The sequence below is a fragment of the Dryobates pubescens genome, chromosome 36 (genome assembly GCF_014839835.1).
Source record: "Dryobates pubescens isolate bDryPub1 chromosome 36, bDryPub1.pri, whole genome shotgun sequence".
Lineage (NCBI taxonomy): Eukaryota > Metazoa > Chordata > Aves > Piciformes > Picidae > Dryobates > Dryobates pubescens.
The window spans coordinates 3413792-3439516 of record NC_071647.1 but is presented as its reverse complement, the minus strand read 5'-3'; the positions used below and the strand labels follow the sequence as shown (position 1 = coordinate 3439516).

The following is a 25725-nucleotide window of genomic DNA, read 5'->3' as shown; positions in this document are numbered from 1 at the left end:
CCCTGGAGGTGTTCAAGGCCAGGCTGGATGAGGCCTTGAGCAACCTGGGCTGGTGGGAGGTGTCCCTGCCCATGGCAGTGGGCTTGGAACTGGATGATCTTCAAGGTCCCTTCCAAGCCAAACCCATTCTATGCACCTATGAATTATTTCTGCAGGCCACGGAGAAGCAAGAAGCAGGTGTCAGGAGCAAAGCACCTGCAAGAGGTTCTGCAGTGTAGTTTTTAAGCACTAACCAGTCCAGCCTCTCTTCTCTGGCTGCATCAAGAGATGAAGCTGCACCTTGGTCTCCCTCACCTGTGGTTCCTTCTGGGATCTCCCCGTGCTGTTCCACACCACCCTGATCCTCGTGGTCTCCTTCCTCCACTAAAGGTGCTGTGGCATCTGAAAAACAACGCAGCTTTCACACGGCCCACGAGTGGCAAAACCCTGCAGGGGGGGCCAGGATGTGCCTGAAGAAGGTTTTGCTCAGAAAAGCACCTGGCACCCTCCCTTCAGCCAGTGCTTGTGGAGGGAGACACCTGAGCAGGACAGGGCAAAGCCGGCAGCGCAGGGAGCTGTGCCCTCTGCCGCACCAAGCACACAGCTCCAGCACACTCCTCACGCAGCTGGAGGCTTTGCCAAAACCACTCTGGAAACACACAGCTAAAGGCAGCCACTGAGCTGAGTGCATGGTGATGCCACCTGCATGGGAACATCACTGGTCTGGAGCAGGACAGCTCCCAGCAGATCCCTCCAAGAACCATCTGAGCGCCACGGCTGCATCGCTCTCTGGGCAGCGCCGAGGCAGACACCTGGCTCCAGCTACCAGAGGGACTTCTGCTTGGCATGACAGTCCCAGTCCCCCTTCCCAGCTGGACAAGATCCCCTTCTGCACCAGGCAGGCTTTAAATACTGATTTCTTGAGCCTCATACACAGGCACAGAGCCTCTGCACAGACAATCTCAGGCCACAGCTCCGCAGGACAGGGCTGGAACTGCTCAGCAGCTCTGTCCACCTTTCTTTTAGAGACAGCTTGCAAACCTTTCCCTGAAGTCTCCAAGAGGGACATACTGGGGATTCAAGCAGCCAGAGGAGCACCAAAAGTGCAGTTAATTAAAACAGAGAACCAAAGCCTCCAGACCACTTTGGAATGAAGATTCTTTCTCCAAAGATGGCCTTCAGATAACGCTCTGGAGCACCACAGACGTGCCCCGAGTCCTGCCAACGTGGCACAAAGTGTGGCTCATGCACAGATTCTGCCCATCTCATCATTCCAGCAGGAATCTTGCTGTGCTAATGACCAGGTAAATACAGAGGGGGCTAAAAAATAAAGAGAGCTACAAGGTGCTGCTATCTCTGCAAGGGAACCCAGTGACCGGGATGTGCCGTTCGGATCTTGGGAGGAGCACAACGCTGCAAACCTCTGGCCCTGGGAGCAGACAACTTTGGGGATTGCTCTTGGCTGTGCTGAGCTCAAGGGACCTGTCTGAAAAGGAAACAAAGCACAAGCAACTTCCTGAACTCCAACAAACACTTCAGCTTCTCTTCCCTTCCAACTCCCTGTCCACCTCTCAAAGCTCATTGTCTCGTTCCGCAGAGTGGGAAAGGTCACTTGTGATGAGACCAGTGAAGAGTGTTTGTCCAGGGGTGCAAGACACTCTTCCTGAGGAACCCCACCAGGGTGAGGCAAGGTTTAGCACGCCCCCAATCCATCATGGTTTGCAAGCAGTAAGTCAAAGAGCTCCCACCTTCCGTAGTTGGGGTGCTCTTAGCGTCAGATGTTTCAGAAACAGGCTCATCCGATCCATCATCGACTGGTATCTGAAGGGGATAGCCTGGAAAACAGTCACATGCTTAGAGAACAAGGCCCTGTGAGTCACCAGCTCTGATTGCCCAGATCCACAGCAGCAAGGGAACTGTGCTTGGAGAGCAGAAAGCACCTGAAACTAACAAGCAAAGCAAAGCGTGGGAATGCCAACCAAAAGCACCAGGGGAACGAGCAGGAAGCCACCAGCCAAAGGAAAGCCCAGAGGACTGGGCAGCTGGAAGCAGCAAAAGCATGGCACAGGCACGGGGGGAGATCTTAGCACAACATCAGCAGAAAAGATGTGCAGCTTCTGAGCCACTGTTGTCCTCTCTTGCCACTTCTGGAGCCTTTAGCCTCCCTCTCGGAGCAGGCTGCTGAAAGCTTCCCTGACGAGTTAGGTCGAATCGCTGCGAAGCAGCAGGGGCTTTGGGAAGGGCTCAGTGCAGCACACAATGAAAAGCTGGGCTGCCAAAGTCATCTTTTGGAAGAGCAGGGCAAGAGGCACAAGTCTCCTCTCTGCAAGGATTGTGGGCAAATAAAATTATGAGAACTGGAGGAAATGACTTGGAAAAGAAGATCCAAAGCAACATAAGTAAAATCCCTGGGAGCTTGTGATGTGTGAAGCTGAGGATACAAGCTGAGAGGAGCTACCAGACTGAAATGCACTGCAGAGCCTGGGATGAATGGATGCTATGGATTCTCTCCAGGACAGAGACAAGCCATTTATCTGGGCTAAGCTGTGTCCAAAGCACCTCAAGAAAAGAAAATTAAGATGATGTTTATATGGAGCATAGCCAGGAGTGAGTCCCCCCCCCCCCCCCAAGTCTGCTGGCGTTAGGTGGGTTTCCAAGCTCAGCTGTGGAGCGTGGTGGAATGAGAAAGGAAAAGGCTTCTTGAGAAATGCAGGTCTAAAATATGGAGCATGGCCTCCACTCCCAGAGCTCTCTGCCAGTCCCCTCCCATTTCCCTGTGCAGGTGAGAAAAGCAGGCAGCAAGCAGCCCCCGTGAGCTGTGTCTCCAAACAAAAGCAGTGCTCAGTTCTTACAGCAAACTGAGGAGTGAGCACACAAACACTGGCAAAGCTGCAGCAAGAAGACCCTCACTGCTCTGGGTACTAGAGGTTGTTCTGCTCTTTGCTGGGCAAAGAGCAGCCTTCTCCTACAGCTGTGAGCCTCAGAGTGTCTTGTGGGCTACCTCCTGTTGGCTGGCTGCAGCCAGCTGAGCCACAGTAGGCTTCCAGACAGACAGATCCTCTCTTCCAAGGAGCCTTCACAGGCTGGCCCTGCTCTCCATCCACAACTAGGTCATTCTTCTCCCAGCAGTGAACAGGGCAGGTCCTTCACACCCTCTCACCTGATGGGATGTGCTTCTCCTGGGTAGCTGCGTGATCCTCCATCATGTCCTGACGCTGCTCCACCGTCTCTCAGCCAAGTTACCTGAGGAGGAGAGGAAGGACAGACAGCCCTGAGCAAAACCTGACACAACAGCCCTCACCTGCAGCCCTGCTGCTGCTGCTGTGCTCCCCCCTGTGGCCCCACCAGACAGTTCTGCTCTGTCACCACTTTCCAGGAGCATTAAATCATAGGATCGTAGCATTGGTTTGGTTGGAAGAGAGCTCTGAGATGATGTCCTACTGCAAGCCATCAGCCAACAACAGCCAGCAACATCCAACCATCTTTTCAGTCACTACAAGAAGGTGTCTGACTTGTTCCCTGTGCCTGGGGAGCCCTGAAATCTCAGCATTGTCCCCAGGGAAGGTCAAAGCTCGAGGTGCGTGGTACCTACAGGGTTCCACACCAGTGCTGAAACATCTGACCCCAGTGCCTCCAAATCCACCAGGAACATGGCTTGCCCCAGCCAAAGTTGGGGAGGACAGCAGGAAGGGAGGGCTAAGATGCCAAACTGGGAGTGCTAAGATGCCAAACTGGGATCTAACAGGGCTGGCCCAGCCAGACCCCAGTCTTGAACAGAGCTGTGCCAAGCTCCAAGCACAGGAGGTCACAGCAATCCACACCTGGAGGACAGGAAAATTCACCTGTGGGGAGGAGCCCAGAGGAAAACATGGGAAATATAAACACATATAAAAAGAAATATAGAAAAGAGCATAAAAAATACAAAGGCTCCTTGTGAACCAAGGGAAAGTGCCCAAGCCATGTGCCAGTCACTGCATCCATCACAATAAGGAGGGAGGCAACCTCTGCCCAGGTCCAACATCCAAATGCCACAGGTATGTATGATGTCCTGAGCAAAGTGACCATCCTGGTGCACACAGGACACTGCTTGGCCACCCTTTTGTCCCCAGGAACAGCATGTTGAGTGCAGATGTGCTTCTGCTGCATGCTCCAAGCTCAGCACTTGCCAGTCTCACCAGTCCCTCAGCAGAGGTGGCCACTGGCAAGGTGTGATGCTGCCACAAAGGGACGGCTGCCATCCCTGGGGATACACCCAGCAGGGATACACAGCTACCACCATACACTGACCACCTTAAACCCAACCCAAAAGTGGCACACAGGGATAAACCAGGACTCTCCAGAGATGGATTTGGAGCAGGGACTCCTAGAGAAGAGGGTTGTGGGGCTGAGAAGACAGCACAAGGGCTGCTTAACCCTGAATCCTTCTGGCAGCACTCAGGATCATAGAATCAATAAGGTTGGAAAAGACCTCAAAAATCATCAAGTCCAGCCTGTCACCCAACACCTCATGACTGCTAAACCATGGCTCCAAGTGCCACATCCAAGCCCCTCTTGAACACCTCCAGGGATGGGACTCCACCACCTCCCTGGGCAGCACACTCCCATGACTAACAACTCTCTCTGGGAAGAACTTTCTCCTCACCACCAGCCTAAACTTCCCCTGGCACAGCTTGAGACTGTGTCCTCTTGTTCTGGTGCTGCTTGCCTGGGAGAAGAGACCAACCCCCACCTGGCTACAACCTCCCTGCAGGTAGTTGTAGACAGCAATAAGGTCTGCCCTGAGCCTCCTCTTCTCCAGGCTGAGCAACCCCAGCTCCCTCAGCCTCTCCTCCCAGGGCTGTGCTCCAGACCCCTCCCCAGCTTTGTTGCCCTTCTCTGGACACCTTCAAGTCTCTCAATGTCCTTCTTAAATTGAGGAGCCCAGAACTGGACACAGGACTCAAGGTGTGGCCTAACCAGTGCTGAGCACAGGGCACAATGACTTCCCTGCTCCTGCTGGCCACACTCTTCCTGATACAGGCCAGGATGCCATTGGCCTTCTTGTCCCCCGGGCACACTGCTGGCTCATGTTCAGCCTGCTGTCCACCACTACCCCCAGGTCCCTTTCTTTTCTGGCTGCTCTCCAGCCACTCCAACCCCAGCCTGTAGCACTGCCCGGGGCTGTTGCAGCAAAATCCAGCCCGGAGCTGGGGCTGGACACTGGAGTGGAAGGAGCAAAATGCTGCAGCACAGAATGATTTCACTAATGTGCCTTTATCTGCAAAAGGAAACGAAGCTGCCAGCAAGCATCATCCCCTTCTGTGAAGCAGGGGCTGCGTTTCCTCCCCTCGGACAGACATCGCTTTTTAGCTGCCTTCCTAATAGCTGCCGTTACAGGCACAGCTATTGGCAGTGATTAACAGCCACCTATTAGCCTAATCACTCGGCAGCGAACAAACCCAGCCACGGAGCTCAGGTTACCAGCAGCAGGAGGGAAGCAAACCCCTGTGGGTTTTGTTTACCGGCAATAAATTCACTGGATGTATGGAATTACCCAAGAGAAACTCCAGGTGCGAGGGAGCCAGAGCTCTCCCCCAGCTTCTTCTCTCTAAGCCTTGGCAAGATGACCGCAGCGCAGTTTCGTTCCTACCTTAGACAGCTCCAAAGCCAGGTGAGAAAACTGGACCAAGGAAAATGTGAGAGCTTGTTCTGGAAGGAAGTCAGCCATAAAACGGGGGGGGAGGGGGGGAAAAGGAGGTTTGAAATAGGAAATAATTAAGCACCTAGTTTTTTTTGCCCCCCCCCCCCCAAAATACAGGGGCCTGAATTATTTGGACATCTGGCTGCCCTCCTCCTCCTCCCCGAGCTCAAAGCATCATATTGATTGGTCTCATCTGGCCACTGACTGATATTATTTACAGGTCCACTTAGCACTGGAACAGTACAACATAATGTGAGCCTAGTGAAGAGGCCACAAAAGCCACTTGGGCATGAAAGGGAGTGTTAAATGCCACACCAAGTGCTGCTCGTGTGCCTCCACGTGTCCAGAGGAGAGACCTCCCTGCCCCAAGGGCACACACAGAGCACTGCCTACTGCGGTTTCCCCTGTCTGCTGCTAAGAAAAGCTGGACAGGAGAAGCAGCTCCCATCCCACTCACAACTGGTGGTGCCTAAGAGTCCACCCAGCCCAGCCCAGTTCATTAAACATCCTCAGATTTTGCCATCTTTGCTTCCCAGCCACAGAGCCAGAGGCAAAGCACTGACAGATCTGCTGGGCTGGATTTAAAGGAGGCTTACACTGGCTTTTCTTACTCTGCCTCCTCCTCTCTTTTCCTCCCACCTGATTCTTGGAGAAGAGCAATTAGTGTCTCCCCCAGCCTCCCTCCCTGCAAAGATCTCCCTGGAAAGATTCCCTCCAGAGGGATTGAAAAGATGTGCAGATGTGGTGCTGAGGGCCATGGGTTAGTGGTGCCCTGGCAGTGCTGGGTTCAGGGTTGGACTCGATGATCTCAAAGCTCTTTCCCACCCAAAACGATTCTGTGACTCTATGACTTAGTCCTTCCTTGCCTCTGGACAAGACTTTTCCTGGGACACCATCCAGAGAGGACTCCTAAGCTGACAACCAGCGAGCTCACATACCCCGCCACAGGCTCATCTCCTGGCTCCACAGACAGCATCTGACACGGCCAAAGACCTCTGAATAGAGCATTTAGCATCTCTCCCAGCCTGGCACAGCAGCAGCAGGCAGTGATTCAGCAAAGGCTGCTGCTGGGGCTGGGGCTGACTGCAGCCTCACTGACCTGCCAGCGCCAGCTCCACTCGGGCGCTGACCACCTCGCTAGCTCCTGAGCTTTGCAAGTGAGCCTTTTAATGCTGTGCTGCTCACAGCCAGGCAGGGGCAGCCCCTGCTCCTCTGAGCTGCACACGCAGCAGGATTCAGCCATCTCAGAGCTGAAGGGCTGGAGGTGGGCTCGGGAGGATGCAGCCATTAATTTTTCAGAGACAAGAGCGAGCTGCTTTTTCCTATTCCAAGGCGGGGGGGGCGGGGAGGGGAAAGCACCACCAAAAGCTACAATCATCCATCAGAAAACCACTCCACAGGACCCTGAGAGCACCTAAAGGCTGGCTGCAGCTTGCACGACACCCAGGATGCTGATTAACTCGGACACAGTGATTTTGGGGGAGGGAGGGAGGGAAACGACTCACTGTTGCTGCCCATTTTGCTGCACAGAGCAGAAGCAGCTCCCAGCAGATCACAGGACGTTAGGGGTTGGAAGGGACCTCTAGAGATCATCCAGTCCAACCTCCCCTGCCAGAGCAGCACCACAGAATCCAGCACAGGTCACACAGGAACACATCCAGATGGGTCTTGAAAAGTCTCCACAGAAGGAGACTCCACAACCTCCCTGGGAAGCCTGTTCCAGCTCTCTGTGACCCTCACAATGAAGAAGTTCCTCCTCCTGTTGAGGTGGGACCTCCTGTGCTGTAGTTCATCTCCATTGCCCCTTGGCCCATCACAGGGTGCAACTGAGATGCAGCACAGCTCTGTCTTCTCACCACGTCTGCAACGTGGCAGGCAGAGGAGCAGCACCAACCTGCATGTAGCAGCCAGTGGTGGAGAAGGACAAAAACCCCTCCAAACCAGCAGCAGGCAAGGGGCAGGGAGGGGAATCCAGCTCCCACATGGATGTTGCAGCATCTTGCTTTCAGCTGGGGAAATGCCCACTCACCAGATGCCTTGCTGATGAGCACTGCCTGTCCCGTGCAGCATTCAGAGAATCACAGGACCACAGAGGTTTTTGGGGGGCTGGAAAAGCTCTCTAAGCTCATCCAGTCCAAGCATCAACCCAGCACCACCATGGCCATCAAACCATGGCCCCAAGTGCCAGGGGCACAGGTTTCTTGACCACCTCCAGGGGTGGTGACTCCACCACCTCCCTGGACAGCCTCTTCCAATCCCTGATTACTCTTGCAGGAAGGAAGTGGTCCTCATGTCCAACCTAAAACTCCATGGTGCAATTTCAGGCTGTTTGAGGGTTGGACTAGATCACCTTTGAACTAGATCACCTTTGGAGGGCCCTTCCAACCCAGACCACTCTATGACTCTCAAACTACTTCTCATTCCATCACCTAGGGAGAGGAGACCAACCCCCACCTCACTACAGCTGGTTTCTTACACAGTTGTAGAGAGCAATGAGGTCTCCCCTCACTGCTCTCCTCCTGCAGCTTGCCCTCCCTGCCAGGCTGGCAGGGCTGAGATTTAAGCCCTGCACAATGATGCTGATGAAATCTCATCAGCAGCTGATGGACAAATAAATAAACCCAAATGCTTAGGTGGCTGACAGTGAGCTGCCACCACCATTGTCTCTGCATCACAAAGCTCTCCCAGCAGGACCTGGAACACGCAGGACATGGAATCATAGAATTGTTTTGGTTGGAAAAACCTTCTAAGATCCTCCAGTCCAACCCCCAACCCAACACCACCATGGCCATTAAAACACATCCCCAAGTGCCATGGGCACAGGTTTCTTGAACACCTCCAGGGATGGGGACTCCACCACCTCCCTGGGCAGCCTGTGCCAATCCCTGACCCATAATCATATGGCCCAATTCACCAGGATCATCGCCTCTGAAGACATTTTATGCCTCTCCAATGGATGCTGAACTTCATTCTCTCCTTCTTTCCATCTGTTGACCATCTCAGGATCACAGGATGTGAGGGTTGGAAAGGATCTCCAGAGATCATTGAGTCCAAGCCCCCTGCCAGAGCAGGGTCATAAAATCCAGCACAGGTAAAACCCACACAGTTTGGGGGCACAACCACCACACTGCTCACTGCAACCACACAGTTTGGGGGCACAACCACCACTCTGCTCACTGCAACCACACAGGCTGGGGGGCACAACCACCACTCTGCTCACTGAAACCACACAGGCTGGGGGCACAACCACCACACTGCTCACTACAACCACTCAGGTTGGGGACAGAAGCCTCCTGTTGAAACCCAGAAGCAGATCTACACTGCCTACGTGCCAAAGCTCTTCTTGTTCTGGAGGGAAAGCCTCAGCTTTGCTTTGGCTTTTCACTCATGGAACAAATTCATGAGAGTGAAGAAAATTGAAGCCTCATTAAAATTGCACATTTCAGATGAAGCTTCTTCAAACAAAGATGGCCCTGAAATTTGTGTGCTGGAGAAAACTGCTTTGAATTCTGAAGGAGCCTAGAAAGATAATGCTCGGGTTTGGGGGGGGTGGGTTTCTTGCTTTTCCAGTGGGGGAAGGGGGAAATCCCTCTTGGGGAAAAAGATAACATTAAAGGGAGGGGGAGGGGAAAACCCCTCAACCTTCCCAAAACTGTAAAGCCAGCCCCACCTTGAAGCAAAGGCTCAGAACTGAATAATGGCAGCAGGGAGAGCTGCCCAGAGATAAACCCCGCCAGCGCCCTCCGTGTGACAGATAAAGCACCAGCCCTCCCAAGAATCTTATCCACTTCCAGCAGAACTGTTCTTCTTAACCAGGCACACTATCTGAAAAGCAGCAGCCTATCCCATAATTAACAGCTCTTCCCAACCAACCTCCCTTCTCCAGACCTGCCTTTCAGCCCTACCCAGCGCAGGGAGGCACAGGAGGGGGGCAGGTAAGGGGGGTGGGGAGCTAAGCTTTTGTTGCCAGGAGCAGAAGGAACAGGCTTCAGTTCCCAGAATCACAAAATAGCTTTGGTTGGAAGGGACCTTCCAGCTCATCCAGTCCAACCCTTGACCCAACACTAAACCATGTCCCAGCTCCGCAGGCTGCTTGACCACCTCCAGGGACGGTGACTCCAGCACTGCCCTGGGCAGACCACTGCAATGTCTGAGAGCCCTTTCAGTGAGGAGATGCTTCCTAACATCCAGCCTGAACCTCTCCTGGCACAGCTTGTAGCCATTTCCTTCAGTCCTGTCACTGGCCACCAGGGAGAAGAGGCTGTTCCCCCTCCTCAGCCCAGCAGTACCTCTGGGGTGTGCAACCCAGTTAGGGTCCTGGGCAGAATTTGGTATAGTTGCATCAGCAGTAGTGTGGCCAGCAGGACCAGAGAGGTGACTGCCCTCCTGTGCTGGGCACTGTGAGGCTGCACCTTGAGTGCTGGGCTCAGTTTTGGGCCCCTCACTCCAAGAAGGACATTGAGAGGCTGGAGCAGGTCCAGAGAAATGCAGCAAAGCTGGGGAAGGGTCTGGAGAACAGGGCTGGGGGGAAGCAGCTGAGGGAGCTGAGGGTGTTCAGCTTGGAGGAAGGAAGGCTCAGGGGAGACCACCTCACTGTCTACAACTCCCTGAGAGGAGGCTGGATCTAGGTGGAGGTTGGTCTCTCTTTTCACAAGCAGCAATTGCCAGGAAGAGAGGAAATGGCCTCGAGCTGTGCCAGGGGAGGTTTAGTTGGACATGAGGAAGAATTTCTTCTTCAAAAGAGTTGTCAAGCCCTGGAACAGGCTGCCCAGGGCAGTGGTGGAGACCCCATCCCTGGAAGGGTTTCCAAGCCATGGAGATGTGGTGCTGAGGGCCATGGTTTAGCAGGGAACTGGTCAGTGTTGGGTTAACCTTGCACTCAATGATCCTAAAGATCTTCTCCAGCCCAAACAATTCTCTGATTCTGTAATTCTACAAACCCAGCTTGCCTGGGAGCTGAGCTTAACTGGTGACATCCTGGGCATCTGCCTCCAACTGCAATTGCTTTGCCATTCTCACCAGTTAGATGAGATGCAGGCTGGCATGTGGCATGTTTCACTGCCAGGCTTGGAGCTGCTTCCTCAACGACAAAGGATTACAACCAGTGGCCTCCAACTAGCTGAATGTTGCCATGCCCACCCTCAGCCTGGCATAACCTAGAAGGAGAAGAGAAAAATCCTCCAATGTGCTGTCCCCATGGTGGGCTGAAGGTGTGCATGGTCCATCAGCAGGGCAGGGCAGGGCACCCTGTGGCATTCAGACCATTGATCAACTCCGGATGCACCTCATGACCCAGCTAAGAGCAACACTGTGGTAGCCATGAGCAGCCCTGACAGCATTTGAACAGCATTTGGTGGCTGAACCAGGCTCCAGAACAGTCCCTGCAGGCCTGTGTTGTACAAAGTGTTAGGGGCTAAAAGCCAAGATAGCAATTTACACCCCCAAAGTATGTCCAGTAACGAAGAGCCTTAAGTGAAATGATGCCAACCCTTAACAGCCATCGACAGCACTGAGGTCCAGGTCAGGAAGTGAGAGCCATTAGTCAGCTCAAGGGCCACAAGACATTTAGAGAGGAAATAAATACAGTTTTCCTTGTGGAGTTTGGCAAGGATCCTGAAAGCAGCATCTCTCCTCTCACAGGAGGCTGCAGGGACCTGACAGGAAAGCTTTATGTGATGGCTCCCCACAGCTCCTTTTCTCCACCACCCACAAAGGTCTCAGTGCCAGCCTGACCTTGCTTCAGCTGCAAGATGCAACAAGCATGAGTTGAGACACCCCAGCCACATCCATGGCACTGTCCTGCACTCATGCCCAGGAGAGCCAAGCCAGAAGTGAGAGGATGAGTTGAGACACCCCAGCCACATCCATGGCACTGTCCTGCACTCATGCCCAGGAGAGCCAAGCCAGAAGTGAGAGGATGAGTTGAGACACCCCAGCCACATCCATGGCACTGTCCTGCACTCATGCCCAGGAGAGCCAAGCCAGAAGTGAGAGGATGAGTTGAGACACCCCAGCCACATCCATGGCACTGTCCTGCACTCATGCCCAGGAGAGCCAAGCCAGAAGTGAGAGCACAGCTCTTCTCCCACTGCCTAGCCTGCATAATCATTTTCTAAGCAGCTTGCTAGGCTTGAAGGCATCACTGAGACGGCTTGGCCTGGCCTGTGAGCAGAAGGAAAGCTATAGCAGAAGCCCAGCTAGGGTAGCACTGCTCTGAGCAAAGCCAACTGCTCAATCCATGGCAATCTCCCACCCCAGCACAACCCACCCGTGGAAACTGGTCCAAACCAAGCAACTGCTGCACCTTTCTTCCAAGAGGAACTGTAAGATCAGCTACAAACAGTACTCCATGAAGAGGGAGGGAGAACAGGGAAGGTCTGTGCAAGTGGGATGAACAAAGATGAACTTGCAGCTCCAGCAAGATGAGCAGACGAGGCAGAACCAGGGAGCTGCTGTGGCGCTCCCCAGGGCTCAGCACTGGGGCCAGTTCTCTTTAATGTCTTTATCACTGATCTGGAAGCCCTCAAGGGCACCCTCAGTAATTTTGCAGATGCTGGGAGGAAGTGTTGATCTGCTGGAGGGTAGGAAAGCTCCACAGAGAGACCTGGACAGGCTGGATTAATGGGCCAAAGCCAGCTGTATGAGACTCAACAAGGCCAACATGCAACACTCCAGCCTTGGGGAAGAGTGGCTGTGAACTGCCCAGCAGAGAGATGCTGAAGATGAGCCAGCAGTTTGCCCAGGTAGCCAAGAAGACCAACAGCATCCTGGCTTGGGTCAGCAATAGTGTGGCCAGCAGGAGCAGGGAATTGATTGTCCCTCTGTACTCAGCACTGGTGAGACCACAGCTTGAGCACTGGGGTTGGGCTAACCACCTGCAGACCACTCCAGCACTCTCCACCTGGGAAGATTTAGCTCCCAAGCAAAGTTGGGCAGCCCAAAGCCTCAATCCCTTGGCAGAAGGCTTCTTGGCAATGAAAGGTGACCAAAAGCAGAGCTGAAAACAACGTGTCCTATTGAGAGGGGGCAGAAAGCAGATGCCAGGGACCACACAGCTGTGCTTTGGTGGCGCCCAGCCTTGCGTCATCTGTGCCAGACGACATCATTGCCACTCACAAAGGGGCACAAAACTGCACCCCCCACTGCCCTTCTGGTGCCAGGAGATGAGTGCTCCCTCGGTGCCTGCCTGAGGGGAGCAGCCCAGCAGCTGCATCCCACTCACCCCTGGGCCCAAGGCCACCACACAGGGCTCCAGCCACAGCCCAGGGATGGAGGGGGCACCACCCGAGAGCCGCCGTGGGATCAGCCCTGATCACAGCAGGAGAGCCTGGATCTGCAGCGAGCCAAAGGGTGCAGCAATCCAGGGATCACGAGCCCAGGAGCTCAGGGCTCCATTTACACACAGAGCTGGCCCAAAATAAACCAGGCGTTGGCAGATCAGTTTGCGGCTGAGTGCGGGGGGGGAGAGCCACACGGTGGTAAGGGAGCCAAGGAAAGAGGCAGCAGCAGGAGAGAGCAGAGCTGTGGGAGCTCCACACTCTAGTACTCATCCCTGGGTACAACCCAGCAGCTTCCATCCTCCACACCAGCCACAAAATGTTCAGCTGATCACCCAGCTGACTTCCAGGCTCACAGAATCAATGTCAGGGGTTGGAAGGGACCTCCGGAGATCATCCACTCCAACCCCCCCTGCCAGAGCAGGACTGCCCAGGGCAGGGCACACAGGAATGCATCCAGGTGGGTTTGGAATCTCTCCAGAGGAGACTCCACAGCCTCTCTGGGCAGCCTGCTCCAGGGCTCCAACACCAGTTTCTCCTCATGTTGAGGTGGAGCCTCCTGTGCTCCAGCTCGTACCTATTGTTCCTTATCCTATCACTGGGCACCACCAAAAGGAGCCTGGCACCTGCACCTTGGCACCCACCCCTCAGATTGATAGACACTGATCAGATCCTCTTTCAGCCTTCTCTTCTCTAGACTGAACCACCCCAGGTCTCAGTCTCTCTTCACAGCAGAGGACAATGAGGCTGAGGAGGAGTCTTAAGCATAAACCCTGTGAGAAGCAGCTGAGAGAGCTGGGCTTGTCCAGCCTGGAGAAGCGAAGGCTGAAGGGAGACCTCACTGCTCTCTGCACCTCCTTGAAAAGGAGCTTGGAGTGAGGTGGGGGCCAGCCCCTTCTCCCAGGTACCAAGTAACAGGACAAGAGAAAATGACTCCAAGTTGCCAGGGGAGCTTCAGGTTGGATGTTGGGAAACATTTCTTCCCCAGTGGGGTCATGAGGCATTGGAACAGGCTGCCCAGGGAAGTGGTGGAGTCGCCATCCCTGGAGTGGTTTAGAAGACGTTAGGATGAGGAGCTTAGGGACATGGTCTAACTAATTGTGAACAGGGAGATGCTGGGTTGTGGCTGGACTCAGTGAGCTCAAAGTCTTTTCCAACCAGGCAGTTCTCTGAGTCCCTTGGCTGTGGTGCCCTGTGCTCAGCCTGGCAGTGCCTTCCTCCTCCGTTATTTAATCAGTGAGGGCAGGCAGGAAGCACCCAACCCTCCTGACTTGCAAATGAAAACTGAACAAACACCTTTCAGTGTTACCTCTGAAAGGTGATCAAACACCAACAGGGCTTTCAAAAGCAAAAGCCTCCTTCCACCTGAATGACTTAATTAAAATGGAGTGACAGCCCTGTGAAACAACATCAGCCTGAAAGGCTCTTCATAATTCATAAGCAACTTGCTTTTCATCTCCTTTGTGTGCTTCTCCAAGCACTGCTTTCCCCAGAAGCTGACAGAAGAAGGAATATGGATGGAGAGCTCACTGATGGCAGGCACTGCCTGATATGCAGCCAGCTGAGGAACTGTGTGGAGTTTCAAGTTGTCTACTCAAGAGGCTAGAAAAACCTCCTTCAGGTTTCAAAGACAGAACAGAACAATAGGAGGGAGATGCAAAATAAAGAGTCTCAGAAGAAAGCCTCAAAAATGCATCTTTCTCCCTGGTTTTTTCCCCCATGCTATAGTTAAACTGACTCCTTGGTGGGGGTTGGAGCTGGGGACACCTTTCTCTAAGGGCTGAGATGGGTTTGGGTTCACAGCAGAAGCGCTTTGAGGCATCACCACAGCAAGGGTGGTCCCATTGGCTTCATTCACACCCATTTGGGACCCAAAGGTTGCTGAGACTGGGGAATCAGTGACTCCCACAGCAGCTGCTGGCATGGAGATGGGGAAAGGTGAGGGTGGTGACAGGGCAAGGAAGCCCCAAGGAATGAGAAGCCCTGATTCTGTACAAGCAGCATCAAAAGGGAACAGAAAAGCTGGGCTCAAAGACACAGGAGCTCAGGGAGCCATCAGTAAATCCAAGCTCTCCCCAGCCCAGAGCTCTGCACGCTAGCTGCTGGGGTCACCAGCTGGCAGAGGTCTCTGGGGCATGCTTGCAGCTAGAGCAAAGCCAAGGGATGCTCTCATGCTGACACGTTCCTCTGTGCTCCTGAGAATTACACTAACAGAATTTGCCAGCCCAAATCAGCTTAGGCCCAGCTCAGCAGCTGCCTCCATGCTGGGTGGCAATTAGGAGTCCAGATTAGCCAAGACACAACTCCAGCCCATGGCCTGAGCTGCCAAAGAAGCTGGACTCAAGAGGTGGGAAATGCTTCTACCTCCATGTCTCTTCTCTGCCCAAATGAGAGAGAACCAAAACTCTGGCCCCTTCCAGGAACAAGGAGGTGCTGGGAATCACTCCAGGCAATACAAAGTGCTTTGCAGGGCAGGAATATTAACCTTAAACCTTAGATCACTTGCTGTTGACAGAAGCATGTGGTGGTTTGCCAATGGCCTCATCATTCCCACCTTCCCTGCGTGGGGAACGGAGGTGAAAAGGCTTCAGGCTTGTCAAGGAGCAGGCTGGGGTCAAAGCAGAGTGGAAGCCAGGCTCCTACAGCCACCACAGCCTGCATGCTCCCAGCTGTGCTGCTCTCCTTCAGGCAGGGCTCTGTGGAGCAGCCCTTGAGGAGAGAAATCAGAGGAAGCTCCTCAGGGCCACTATGGAGACATCAAGACAGCCAAGCTCCACGTTCACTTCACCTGAACCCTGCGCACCTCTGTGTCAACCTGCAGCAGTGTTGGTGTCTCCCTTCCTCCATCTCCTACCCCTTCTTACCTTCCTTTTTCACTTTGTGCCTGGCTTATCTGACTACCCTGCGAAGATCAGGCTGCCTCTAAGTCCACTAACTTTAGCTAGATTAAAGCTCTGATCAGTAGGGCTTACATGGCAGCAAAAAAACCCCCACCACAACAAAGAAGCAACAGCAGCTCTAAAGCTTGCCCTGTGTGTTCAGCAGGCTCTTTGTGAAGAGGAGGAAGAGAAGCCTCTTTGGTAGGGATTTACCAGGCTACCTTTGGATTTCTTCCCTGCCCCCTGCTAGAGGATCATGCAGTTCAGAGAGCCATGAGATGGTCTCTGGGTGGATACAATCTTCCTCCCCGAAAATCCTGCTTGCTTGGGAAGCCTTTAAGCAGTTGAACACATTGAGAGGATCAAAAAGAAGGCAGGAGATCTTATTTACCAGCTAATTCCCTTTGACTCTTCCCATCCCAGGCTCAGCCCATCCTGCTGGAAATCAGAGCATCTTCCCTGCTGCTGCAGGTTTCAAGGCAGGCTCACCAGCATTCCAGCTGGTTCACTCGTGGCTGACTCCATTGAACACGGTGGCAGCCTGGTGTTGCCCTTCTGCTGCCTTCCAAAGGAGGAGATGGAGATGTGGCTGAGCTGCTGTGCACATGGCAGCACAGCCAAGTCCTTGGACAGCCCCACCAGCTACCTGGAGGAGCTGCTGCCCCAACCTGCTCGCTACCCCAGGTCAGAGGGGCCCTCCGAAGGTCATTCAGTCCAACTCCCCTGCAGTGAGCAGGGACATCCTGCATTAGATCAGGTTCCCCAGAGCCCCATTAAGCCTCACCTTGAATATCCCCAGGGATGGGGCCCAAACCACCTCCTTGGGCAACCTGCTCCAGTGTTCCACCAACCTCATGTTAAGGAATTAACAGCCAGCCTAAACCTCCTCTTCTCTCATTTCAAACCAGTCCCTCTGCAGCCTTCCTGTAGCCCCCTTCAGGTACTGGAAGGCTGCTCTAAGGTCTCCCTGGAGCCTTCTTTTCTCCAGGCTGAACCACCCCAGCTCCCTCAGCCTGTCCTTGTAGCAGAGGTGCTCCAAGCCCCTTGATCATTTTCACGGCCCTCCTCTGGACCCACTCCATCAGGTCCATGTCCTTCTCGTGCTGAGGGCACCAAATCAAGGTGCTCTGAGCATGTAACCTTCCAGCAAGAGCAGAAAAGTAGTATTGCTGTGTGCCTGGATGGGGAATGGGAAAAGAGGGAAGAAAAGCTCCCAGAAACACCACTGAATTCAGGCAGGGGACAGCAGGACAGAATTCCACCCCATCAGAACTGCCCTTTGCCTTGGCTATCAAACCCTGCCACGAGGAGGGAGAAATTTCTTCCCTGAGGGGACTGCACTGCCTGAAGGAAGACAAACAGCCACCCCATCACCCATCCCCAGGAGCTGACAGCTGCCAGGCTCCTCTGCCACTGACAGGGAACTGCTCCCATGATAAGCAGTGGAGGAAGGTCCCTCCACAAGCAGTGGGTGGTAAAAGCAGCTTGGCAGGGCTCATCTGGTCGGTGGCCACTTGCAATCTGCCACGAGCAGGACTAGGAGGGTGGCCAGGCCAGCAGCTTCTCAGGGTTACCCCAATTTGCTCCATAAATACCAGGTCAGAAAGACAGTGACAGGAATGATTTCATGCTCCAGTGGCTACCACAACACATCCCAGGACAGGGAAAAGCTGGCAGATCAGGATCACCTCTTTCCCCCGAGCACAGCAACTTTGGGAGGACACTGAGCACTGCTGCAGCCTCCTTGGTGTGCTTCTGAGATGCAATTCAAATCCAAGAGCTGAGTGTGGCAGGTTTAGGCTGATGCCCAGGAAATTTTTCCCCAGATCTTGAGTGGAAAGTGGATGTGAAAGAAGAATCAATGAGGTCTCAATAATCTCATTGCTCTGATAACTAACATAAAGTTAATTGTACAAACTAACTTTCTCTCTTTTTTTCTTGGCTCTTGACTCTAGCAGATACCAGCTGCTTGCTTTTGCTTGGCTGTTGCTGACCTTGGCTGCATTCTTGTTGTGGCTAAGTACTGACAAGCTACTCTCTGCTTTTCTCTTCTCTTCTCTTTTCCCTTGCACAGTGGGGAAGGGGGAGGAGAGAGGGAAGCTGTTGGCAACCCCCTGGTTTTACAGAATACAGAATTAACCAGGTTGGAAAAGACCTCAGAGATCATCAAGTCCAACCTATCACCCAGCACCATCTGATCAACTAAACCATGGCACCAAGGGCCTCATCCAGGCTCTTCCTAAACACCTCCAGGGATGGGGACTCCACCACCTCCCTGGGCAGCACATTCCAGTGGCCAGTCTCTCTTGCTGGGAAGAATTTCTTCCTCACCTCCAGCCTAAACCTCCCCTGGCACAGCCTGAGACTGTGTCCTCTTGTTCTGGTGCTGCCTGCCTGGCAGAAGAGATCAACCCCCATTTGGCTACAACCTCCCTTCAGGGAGTTGGAGAGAATAAGGTCTCTCCTGAGCCTCCTCTTCTCCAGGCTAAGCAACCCCAGCTCCCTCAGCCTCTCCTCCCAGGGCTGTGCTCCAGTCCCCTCCCCAGGTTTGTTGCCCTTCTCTGGACACCTTCCAGCAGCTCAACCTCTTTCCTAAGCTGAGGAGCCCAGAACTAGACACAGTTCTCAAGGTGTGGTCTCAGCAGTGCTGAGCACAGGGGCAGAATGACTTCCCTGCTCCTGCTGGCCACACTCCTCCTGATCCAGGCCAGGATGCCATTCTGTCCAGGGGGGGTTCTTGTGTTGTTTATAAATGGTGAATGCCTCTAATCATTGTATATTTTGTACCTATTCACTGCATTTCACATTTTAGTTTGATTTTAGTTGGCTTGTGGCTGGAGCTTCCTTTGCTTCCAACTGAGCTGCTCTGGCAATTTTATTTCTGGGGGGTAATTCTCCAAATTAGTTGGAGGGGGTAATTTGAACCCACCCCAGTGAGAAATCCCCCCAGAGTGGCTCCTCATTAGCCAGCCAGCCTGGAGCACCCTCCAGCAGACAGCAGGGTGAAAATGCCCACGCCGGCTGGGGAGACTGCGTGAGGCTGAGCTCGCAGCCGGGCGCTCCCTCCACCCAGCAAGTGTGGGAAGTGAGCAACCCAAGCAGCAGAGGAAGGTGTTCCTCCCAGCTTAGTGACAGCAGCTCCCTGGGAGCAGCTCTTCGCTCAGCTCCCCAGCACCATCTCCATCTCACAACCAACCGCTCTGCAGCTCGGCCGTGCGCTGTAGGACCCAGCAGAGGCAACTGCCTGCGGGAGAAGCAAAGTGCTCTGCTCCTTTTCCTTCCCTGCAGGCAAGCTTGTGGTGGCACACTTACAAACCAGCATCCATTTGGTGCACCAAAGCCAGGGGCTAGAGCAATGCCTGAAGCCTGGTGTGACCATGGGATCAAACAGGAGCCCCGAGCCGCCTGCGGAGCGCACGCTGCCGTGGGCACACTCTGCACCCAAGAGCTTAACCTAAATGCTCTGCTTTTAAGTGCAAAGATTGCCCTTGCAGTACACAGCTGCCTTCCTGCCAGCCCCAAGAGTCTTTCCTTCCTTTGCTGCAGCGAACAGAGCCCCCAGGGACACACAAGCAGCATTAAGCCTTCCTGCACTGGGAAGGGCCACATCCTGCACTTCCCAGGAGCTGCTCTTCCCAGGAGCTGCTCTGGCCAGCTGGCCTCAGAGCAGGCAGTGAGCAGGCTGTGCACCATCTCCGTCCCCTTCACTCCTTCCAGATGAAGCTGCTGTGTTCAGGGCTAGGGTGGTGACACTGAGAGAGAGGTCAGTGTGCAACCAGACACTGTCTAAGCTAAGGGAATTCAATGAGGAGGGAACTCCCTTTGCACCTGTAAATGGACTCAAAGATTTGGGAACCTGCTATCATAGAACTCTCTGGGTTGGAAGGGACCTCAAGGCTCAGCCAGTACCAACCCCCCTGCCATGGCCAGGGACACCTCACACCACAGCAGGTTGCTCACAGCCACCACCAGCCTGGCTGCAAACACCTCCAGGCAGGAGGCTTCCACCACCTTCCTGGGCAGCCTGTGCCAGGCTCTCACCACCCTCATGGGCAACAACTTCTTCCTCACAGCCAATCTCAATCTCCCCACTTCTAGTTTTGCCCCATTCCCCCTAGCCCCATCACCTCAACCAAGATGCTAACAGCACCATAGGAAGGGCTCAAACCACGTGGTGAAAAAAAGAGTAGATTCCTCAGCCTCAGAATCATAGAATCACAGAATTGTTAAGGTTGGAAGGGACCCCAAGGACCATCCAGCTCCAACCCCCACCTGCCACAGGCAGAGGAGCAAGACCCATGGTGTGTGGCTATCGCTTATCCTGATCATGGGAAGAAGCACAAAGCCCTCACCTCAAAACTGGGCACAGCAAGGCTGCACACCAGGCTCAGCTCACACTGCTTGGTCCTTATTCCTTACCCTACCTCCAACATCCCACTGTGAGAGATGGTTCAAGGCACTAAACCAGCAGAAACTGAAGCCCTCACAGGCAGAAGCTGTGCATGGCAGTGGTGCTATGGATTCCCTGAGCCTGGCTTTGGAGCACCAATGCAGAGGAGAGACAATTAGGTTGGATATTAGGAAAAATGTCTTCTCAGCAAGGGTTCTCAAGCACTGGAACAGGCTGCCCAGGGAGGTGGTGGAGTCCTCATCCCTGGAGGTATTTAAGACTCATGGACGTGGTGCTGAGGGATGTGGCTCAGCAGCAGTGGAGGGATTGTGAGCTCTAGGTGAATGGTTGGACTGGATGATCTCAAAGGTCTCTTCCAACCTCAACACTGCCCTGATGCTGTCTGTGACAGTGTGGGAGGCCAGCACCAGCCCCACCTTGAGCCCCTCCGGGTTTTGCCTCCGGCTTGTAAAAAGACGCTGCCAAGGCACGAGGTAGGTGTTTGCTGCTCACTTTTGATCTCAGCTGCTCCTCTTGCTTTGATTTCACAGAGCTGACAACGTTCAGAAGTTCTCTGAATATTCAATGCTGCCACAGTAATGAAGGTATTAAATACAGACAGCTCCTCCTGGCACAGCTCTGGCGAGCGATCCTAGGAGGGGAGGATGCGACAGAGCCAGCAAAGTGCTGTGGACACCAACGTCCCAGGAGCTTTTCCCATGGCAAGGAAAACATGCAAGGTGTCTTCTTAGATTGGGCCTCCATTTCTGAAAGTTATTTTGAGCTGTTTCAACACATGGGTAGAAATTAAACTGATGACAACAGCACCATCTGCTCCAGCTACTGTCATGCCACCGCGGCTGGCATCGCTCTTGCAGCTCTTGCAGTGACAGAAAGCCTGTCCTGGGGAAGAAGCCAAGTCAGGTGAGTCTTCCCAGGGAGAACTGTTTGAATTCCATGGGATGCAAGCCTGCAGAGCTCCAGGCTGCAAAAGTGCCCACACAGAAATGTGGTACAGCAAAGAGCCTTCCACTACTGCCCCAAGGAACAGGGAGGGAAGGGGGTCCGGGCAGCTGGGTTGAGCAGTGATGCCCAATGCCCTCAGCAGCAGTGAGCATCAGAATGGCTCAGGTTGGAAGGGACTTCAGAGACCATCTACCCCAACCTGCCTGCCCTGGCAGGGATGCCTCTCAACTAGCTCAAGTTGCCCAAGGCTTCATCCATCCTGGCCTTATACTCAGGGAGGAGGCAGCCACAGCCTCCCTGGGCAGCCTGTTCCAGAGTCTCACCATCCTCATACTGAAGGACTTCTTCCTCAGCTCCAGTCTAACCCTGCTCTCCCTCAGCTTCAAACCATTCCTCCTTGTCCTGTCTCTAGACAGGCTCAGGAAAAGTCCTTCTGCAGCCTCCCTGCAGGATCCCTTCAGGTAGTGGAAGGCAGCTCTAAGGCACCCCTGGAGCAGCCCAGGACAAGTGTCTCAGACACACACATGCAGGAGCAGGCACCCCCAGCTCGCCTGGGAAACCACAGCAGCAGAACAAAGCTCTCTACGTGCTGCTGTCACAAACCATTACCACGGATTGTCCACAGCCATTGCCACCCAAACTGGGCACCAGACACCCTTTGGCCTCATGGGCCAAACCCAAAGAGGAGTGACAGCACTGGAGGGCAGCAGGATGGTCTCTCTATAAATACAGGGCAGGGAAGGGTGATGCCTTCCTGACACACTGGTTCCTCACCCTAGCAAGAAACCAACATGCCAGATCTCAGGAGCTTTTGGGGCTTTAACAGGACTTGTCCACACCCCAGCAGTCACTATGCAACTAGACAGGGCTCACAGAAGGTGACTTTGGCTCCTGTTTGGCTTTTCTGCTTTATTTTTGCTTTTCCTGACTATGAGACACTTCAGATGGGGTCAAAAGTCAGAGAGTGTTTCCTGAATGTCTTTGGGTTGGTTTGTTTAGTGTTTTTTTTTCCTCGGGCCAAAAGACACAAACAATAGGACATTCATCACCACATTTGCATCTCCCTCCTCATGCTCTTGCATAACAGCAGGAAAAACATTCTTCCCTCAAAAGGGTCACAACAGTCTCCCTGTGAGGGCAGGCTGAGGGAGCTGGGGCTTGGAGTTAGGAGCAGAGGAGCCTGAGGGGTGCCCTCATTGCTGGGGATAAAGATGTGCAGGGCAGTGGGGGGAGGATGGAGCCAGGCTCTGCTCAGGGATGTCCAATGACAGGACAAGGGGCACTGGGGGGCAAGCTGGAGCAGAGGAGGTGCCATGGGAACAGACAGAAAAACTTCTTCCCTGTGAGGGTTGTGGAGCCCTGGAGCAGGCTGCCCAGAGAGGTGATGGAGTCTCCTGTGGAGACATTCCAAACCCAGCTGGATGTGCTCCTGAGTGACCTGCCCTGGGTGATCCTGCTCTAGCAAGGGGGTTGGACTGGATGACCTCTAGAGGTCCCTTCCAACCCCTAACATGCTGTGAGAGCCAGAGCTCTTGCTCCTAAACCAAAAACCCAACAGGAGCTGCCTTTGTCCCCTTATCTTCCCTTCTGAGGGAGCAGAGCCTGCACCCTGCTGAGGCACGAGGAGGATTGTCAGGTAAGGATGAACTAGCAGAGGAAAACCTTCAACACAAAACACATCCCTGTGGAGCACTTGGATGTCTCCCTCCAGCTGGGTTTGGCCCAGTTTGGGCCACTTGGGATGGCAATCAGGCTGCAATCTGTCTTGCCTCGATTTTAGCTTCACCAAGAAGCAGATTGGCAACGAAAGCAGATGCAGGCAGCAGGAGCAGTGACAACCCACAGGGGAACCTGGACCATAAACTCAAGCCCAGGAGTTGTAAAACCATTCTGTCCCCTCCCAACCCAAAGGCTAAAAGTGTGTGGGGGGGAAGCCAGGTTAAAAACAAATCCAAAAGGCAGAATCCATGTGGTTTAAATCCACCCCAGAAACCAGCTGGCAGCCTGGTTGGTGCCTGTTTTCCCTTTCCACAGGGCTGAAGAGTGGAAATGGTCCACATCTCAGACTGCCTCCAGTCGAGGAATTCCAACTGCATCTTCCTCAGTGCATTTGTTAAAAGTAAGTGAGGTGCCAGCAGCCTGCTCAGGGGTTTTATCCCCTTTCAGCTCTAAAAGCAGCTCTGCTGTCACAGGGATGATATGCAGGAAGGGACAGCAAGCTTCAGAGCCTTACTTCTTGCTTAAAATAATATTCCTGCTGCTCTCAGGTTACAAGGGACCCAGCCATGGAAGGGAAGGTCACAGGCTCCCTCTCTAAATCCCTAACACAAAGGCTGGGATAAGGCAGGGATGTTGGTATTTCAGCCTCTTTTTTTGTGGCTGTGCACAAACAGACTATTTGAAGAGGCTCTGGCCACACTTAGAGCCCCAGAGCTTTGCCATTCCTTAGCAAGGGAGGCAGAGAGCAGGCTGCTGGCGGTGGGGAAACGCTGCCTTCTGCTCTCACAGCGAGATGAGACAGCAGCAAAGCCAGCCCCAGACACTGCAGCCTGCTCATTCTCACAGATGGGAAGTGCTCAGGGCACTTCTCTCTGTGCAGACTTGACTGCCTAGTGAGCCCAAATCCATCCCAAACCTCGTTTTACACACCTGGATGCTCCCTCAGCATCACCCAGGTACCCCCAGCTCCCTCTCGCTGCGGAGGGCTCTCTGCTATCTCCCCCAGGCCACTTCAAGCTCTTCTGCTCCCAGGGCTTGGTAAGATGCTTTTCAGCTGCACACAGGCTCTGCCACCACCACAGCACAGGATGCTGCTACTCAAGTACTGAAGCTTCTGGATGTTGACAGAGCAAACCAAGCCATGGAGTCCAAAAGCCCTCCGTAAGGGGAGGACCCGAGTGACAATGACTAATGAAACACACTCTGGAGCTGAGCAGGGACCTCAGACAGCAGGGACAATAAACCCTGTGATTAGGCACAACAAAAGCAGTGACATATTTGAGAGATTAAGCTTTACTAAGTGTCATCACACTAAGCACTCTTCATGACTCTCTCCCCCCCCCCCAGTTGCCTGGAGGAACCTGGAGGAAGGGAGGAGCTGGCAAGGTAATTCAGCTCCCACAGAACAGGGGGGAAGGCAAAACTCATGCCAAGTAGGCTACAAACCCAGTGATGACAGCTCAGCAGAGCTGCTGAGGAGGGATTCCCAAGGCTGGAAGATCCCTCAGGATGCTGAGCCCCATCTTGCTCTCAGCGAGCCCAGTTCCCAGCTCATGCCCAAGGCAAGCACCAGCTGCCTCCTGAAGAAGCTCCCAGGAGCAGAGCAGAAGGTGGGTGTGGGTCTGCCAGGCAAGATTGAAAATGGATGGAAAAGAGGATGGGGACAGGAAAGATTGATGAGAAAAGCAAGGAGACAGGAAAAGCAAGGCAACAAGAAAGCAAGGCCACATGAGCACATGTGCTTAGGTCTGGCAGGTATCCATTGCTTGGGACAAGAACAAACCCAGGAGCACTGTGGTAGGCTGCTTCCTTCTCACAGTTGCCCTTTTCAGATCACCCATCCACAACCACTCCAAGTCTCCTCTTGGCAAGCCCCAGAGTCACTCCCTTTATCACAGGACAGGTCCACCACCTTCATTTTAGTCCCATCCTTCCTGAATCTCTCCTCTTGCTTACTGATGGGCAGTGCCCACAAGCATCACCACAGCTTGAGCAGCAGACCTTTAGCTGAGCTTTCTGCCTGCTTTCCCTTTTTGCACCCAACAGCAGCATTTCTCACTTCTCCTTACACATGCCTGCCAGGCTCTCCATCATTGCAGCAGGAGGGACAAGCATGTCATCCTCTGTGCCGTTTGGAGGTGCCCATCGTTAAGAGCTGCCTCTACAAACCCCTCCAGCTAGCTCCAGGGCAGCAGCATTTGTCATGCTGATGAGGCAAGTAGGCAAAACCACCCAGAAAGGAAGAACTCCAGAGGGCAGAGTTTGCTGAGGATGAAGTCTGCCCTTGAATTCACAGGCTCACAGGTTGGAAGAGACCTCTGAAGATCACCCAGTCGAACCTCCCTGCCAGAGCAGCACCACAGAATCCAGCACAGGTCACACAGGAACACATCCAGATGGGGCTTGAAAGTCTCCAGAGCAGAAGACTCCACAACCTCCCTGGGCAGCCTGCTCCTGGGCTCTGTGACCCTCACAGTGAAGAAGTTCCTCCTCACGTTGAGGTGGAGCCTCCTGTGCTGGAGTGAGTAACTGGGAGCTGAAAGTGGACCACAAAAAGCAGTTCTGACTTTGGATTCAACCCCAGCATTGGGCTCGCTGACACCCGAGGTGTGAGAGCACAAGCTGCAGCTGCTGGCAGAGAGAGCAGACAAAGCTCCACCCTGTAACACAACCACACCACTCAGCTCCATCACAGGTATCACCTGAAACCACCAAGGTAATTCAGTCCCAGCAGCTCCTACCCCATCACACCCAGGATCTGCAATGGGAGGGTAATAAAATCCTCAGCACCTGCACAGAGTTTGTCAGCACTTTGCAGACGGTGGGGTCAGCACT

General features: G+C 53.7%; 1 protein-coding gene across 17 annotated transcripts in view; it reads right to left on the bottom strand.

Moving 5' to 3' along the window:
- Positions 1 to 25725, bottom strand: part of MAPT (microtubule associated protein tau) — a 68006-nt gene that overhangs the window by 32071 nt on the left and 10210 nt on the right. For 9 of the 17 annotated variants that reach the window (XM_054176904.1, XM_054176911.1, XM_054176908.1 and 6 more), the window contains exons 2-4: positions 3140 to 3222; positions 1728 to 1814; positions 295 to 381 (exon numbers count right to left, since the gene is read on the bottom strand). In XM_054176904.1, the coding sequence (XP_054032879.1) occupies positions 295 to 381; positions 1728 to 1814; positions 3140 to 3185 (220 nt within the window). In that variant the 5' untranslated portion in view covers positions 3186 to 3222. Of the gene's footprint in view, positions 1 to 294; positions 382 to 1727; positions 1815 to 3139; positions 3223 to 5608; positions 5668 to 25725 lie in introns of all 17 variants that reach the window. The other 8 variants (XM_054176909.1, XM_054176918.1, XM_054176920.1 and 5 more) reach the window with 3 other exon arrangements.